Here is a 2,687-nt window from a genome sequence, read left to right on the forward strand (position 1 = left end):
AAAAGAAAGGGGGAAAAAAAAAAAAAACCAGAAGCAGCTTTGACTCGAGTAGACAAATCCAATCATTTTATACCTCGACCCGTACTATACTCTCATCACATGCATCACATTCCATCCCCATTACCCACTTCATATATAAACAATAAACAATACGTTTACCGATCAATGTATAATTATGATCAAATAGTTTTTCAACCAAATATTTAAGACCAAATGGGGCATTATTAAAAATCAAGAAGAGGGTAATCTGGCAATTTAACCCTAAACAAAAAGAGAAAATGGAAAGAAAGAATCGGCAAATCAAGTATAATATTCTTCAAAGGGCCCCCCCGAGTGTTCTCGGGTCGTGTTCCCAAAATTACACACTTTCTTCTCCTTGGGATGTCCGCAACCATCTCTCTCTCTTTCTCTTTCTATCTCTCTTTCTTGCCTCTACACTGTGTACACATTATCAAAACCTTTTTATCTTGTATATATACCCCACAAATGCAACAACTCTCTTAACATCCTCATTTTCTCTCTCTCTCTCTCTCGCTCTCTCTCTCTCTCGCTCTCTTTGTTACACACATGGCAGAGCTAGACTACCAAACAAAACCAAGCAATAACACTAACACCACCACCAGCACCACACGCTTAAAACTCTTTGGCATCAACGTCCAAGAAGATGAAGACCCCGTAGATTCCACCAAATCCCCATCTGGGTCATCGGAATCAAGCTCTTTCCCTCCCTCCGGTGACCGGAAATACGAGTGCCAGTACTGTTGCCGAGAGTTCGCAAATTCACAAGCACTTGGTGGGCACCAAAACGCTCACAAAAAAGAGAGGCAACAACTCAAACGTGCCCAGTTACAAGCCACTCGAAACGCCGCCGTTGCCTACGTCCGCAACCCCATAATCTCAGCTTTCGCTCCGCCACCTCACCTCCTCGCTCCGCCTGGCTCCGTCGTAGTCCCAGGTGGCTCAGCTCAGCCTTCATGGGTGTATGTCCCACGCGCCGCACCGCCCTTCCACGTGTCACATGGGAGCGTGTTCACAAATAATGGTAATGGTGCTGTTAGTGTTATTTCCAGTAGTAATAGTAGTAATAGTACGAGTGGTAGAGGAGGAGCAGGGATGTTATCGTATGGTGGTGGTGTAGGGGATTCGTCTGCATTTTCCATGGGCTCTCAGGTAGTACAGGCCCGGACCCATAACAGGGTTGATGGGCCATCGTTGAGTAGGTTCTCCAAAGGCGATGGTGGGCCCAGTTTTGATGAAGCATTGGGCTTGGACTTGCATCTCAGCCTTGCTCCGGCTGCACCTTAGGCTCGGCTCAACTTGCCTTGACTTGAATAGATGTTTACCAAGTGGTTTGGGTTTGGCTCCACTCACAAGCTTGATGTTTATCATCTCAAATCGGATCTTGTACATTTTTCCACAATTATTTATTTATTTTTTTTTTCTCTTAAGGAAGTGATTTGGATAGCACATTGATCATTAACCATACTTTTTGCAGTTTTCTTTTAATTTTTATCGTTCTTTCTTTCTTATAAGTTATAAACCTACCCTCACACTAATTATTTTATGCATTTTGTGTGTGTATTATCTCTCTTATAACATGTAAATTTCACACCGTTGTGGGACCTACGTGTTATGACTTATCAAAGAGATGATGTATGTGACAGATTCACAAAAATACATTACAATAATCCAATGGCATCAACGCCATTCAATAGGGTTTAATTTTGAAAGTTGAATTTTTTTAATTTACACTTAGAGAAAAATGAATAATTACTCTAATTAATTTACTTAGTTACATTATTTGTAAAGAATCCCAAAAAGTAAACTATATAAACAAAATGTACAAAAGGAAGATGTTAATTTTTATGATTTTATGCACAATGATTAGTATTTCCCATCATTTGAAACCGCATAATTTTTTGGAGAAATTGAGACTAAGCTATAACTTAACTCATTAGAGATAGCCTTTTCAGTCTCTTTACAGTCTAGACTACTGATGCATTAATTTCTTAATCGGTAGAAAGGAGAGCTAAATGTTTATACTTGTCTCACAAATTTGTTATAAAGTAACAGTTTAATACACCATTTGGTTGCTATAAAAGAAAAGTAAAAAAGAAAATTAAAGGAAAAGAAAAGACAGATACTTGGAAAAGAAGGAAAACAAAGGGAATTTATACATGTGAAATTTTAGCTTCCTTTTTAGATCGGAAAAAGTACAATGAATAAAAAGGAATATTTGATAATGTTCGCTAAGTTTTTCTGGATGTTGTAAATGGTTCTAAAATTCTGTAATTTGAGATTTACAATATTAATTAATCTCACAATGAGCTAAATTCTGTAGTTGTTGAAGTGAGTCTTCTACTCGTGGAAAATTGGAGTGTGATATTCTTCAAAAAGTCGACGTTTTAGGCATACTAAAGCATTTCATTACCTACTAAACTTTTTGAGGCATATAAACTTCAGTTAATGAATTGGCATTTCTTTTCTTCGTAGCTTATCAGTTACATGTTAGTACAAGAATATCCACTGATGTCTTTTTAACGAATATTAACTTATATTATCTATTTTATTTAAGAGAAATGATATGTCCACAACATTTTCACAACATTTTTATAACAAATCTTAAATGGCAGGTTGTTACTAGTTATTATTATTGGGGCAAAAAAATAGTCTTAGTGTTAGGTTCA

General features: G+C 37.3%; 1 protein-coding gene across 1 annotated transcript; it reads left to right on the forward strand.

Moving 5' to 3' along the window:
- The first annotated feature begins 487 nt into the window (after positions 1-487).
- Positions 488-1,480, forward strand: LOC126689741 (zinc finger protein GIS3). The gene has a single exon (XM_050384931.1). The coding sequence runs from the start codon at positions 568-570 to the stop codon at positions 1,303-1,305; it is 738 nt and encodes a 245-aa protein (XP_050240888.1). The 5' UTR covers positions 488-567; the 3' UTR covers positions 1,306-1,480.
- The last annotated feature ends 1,207 nt before the right edge of the window (positions 1,481-2,687 follow it).

The sequence above is a fragment of the Quercus robur genome, chromosome 1 (assembly GCF_932294415.1).
Source record: "Quercus robur chromosome 1, dhQueRobu3.1, whole genome shotgun sequence".
Lineage (NCBI taxonomy): Eukaryota > Viridiplantae > Streptophyta > Magnoliopsida > Fagales > Fagaceae > Quercus > Quercus robur.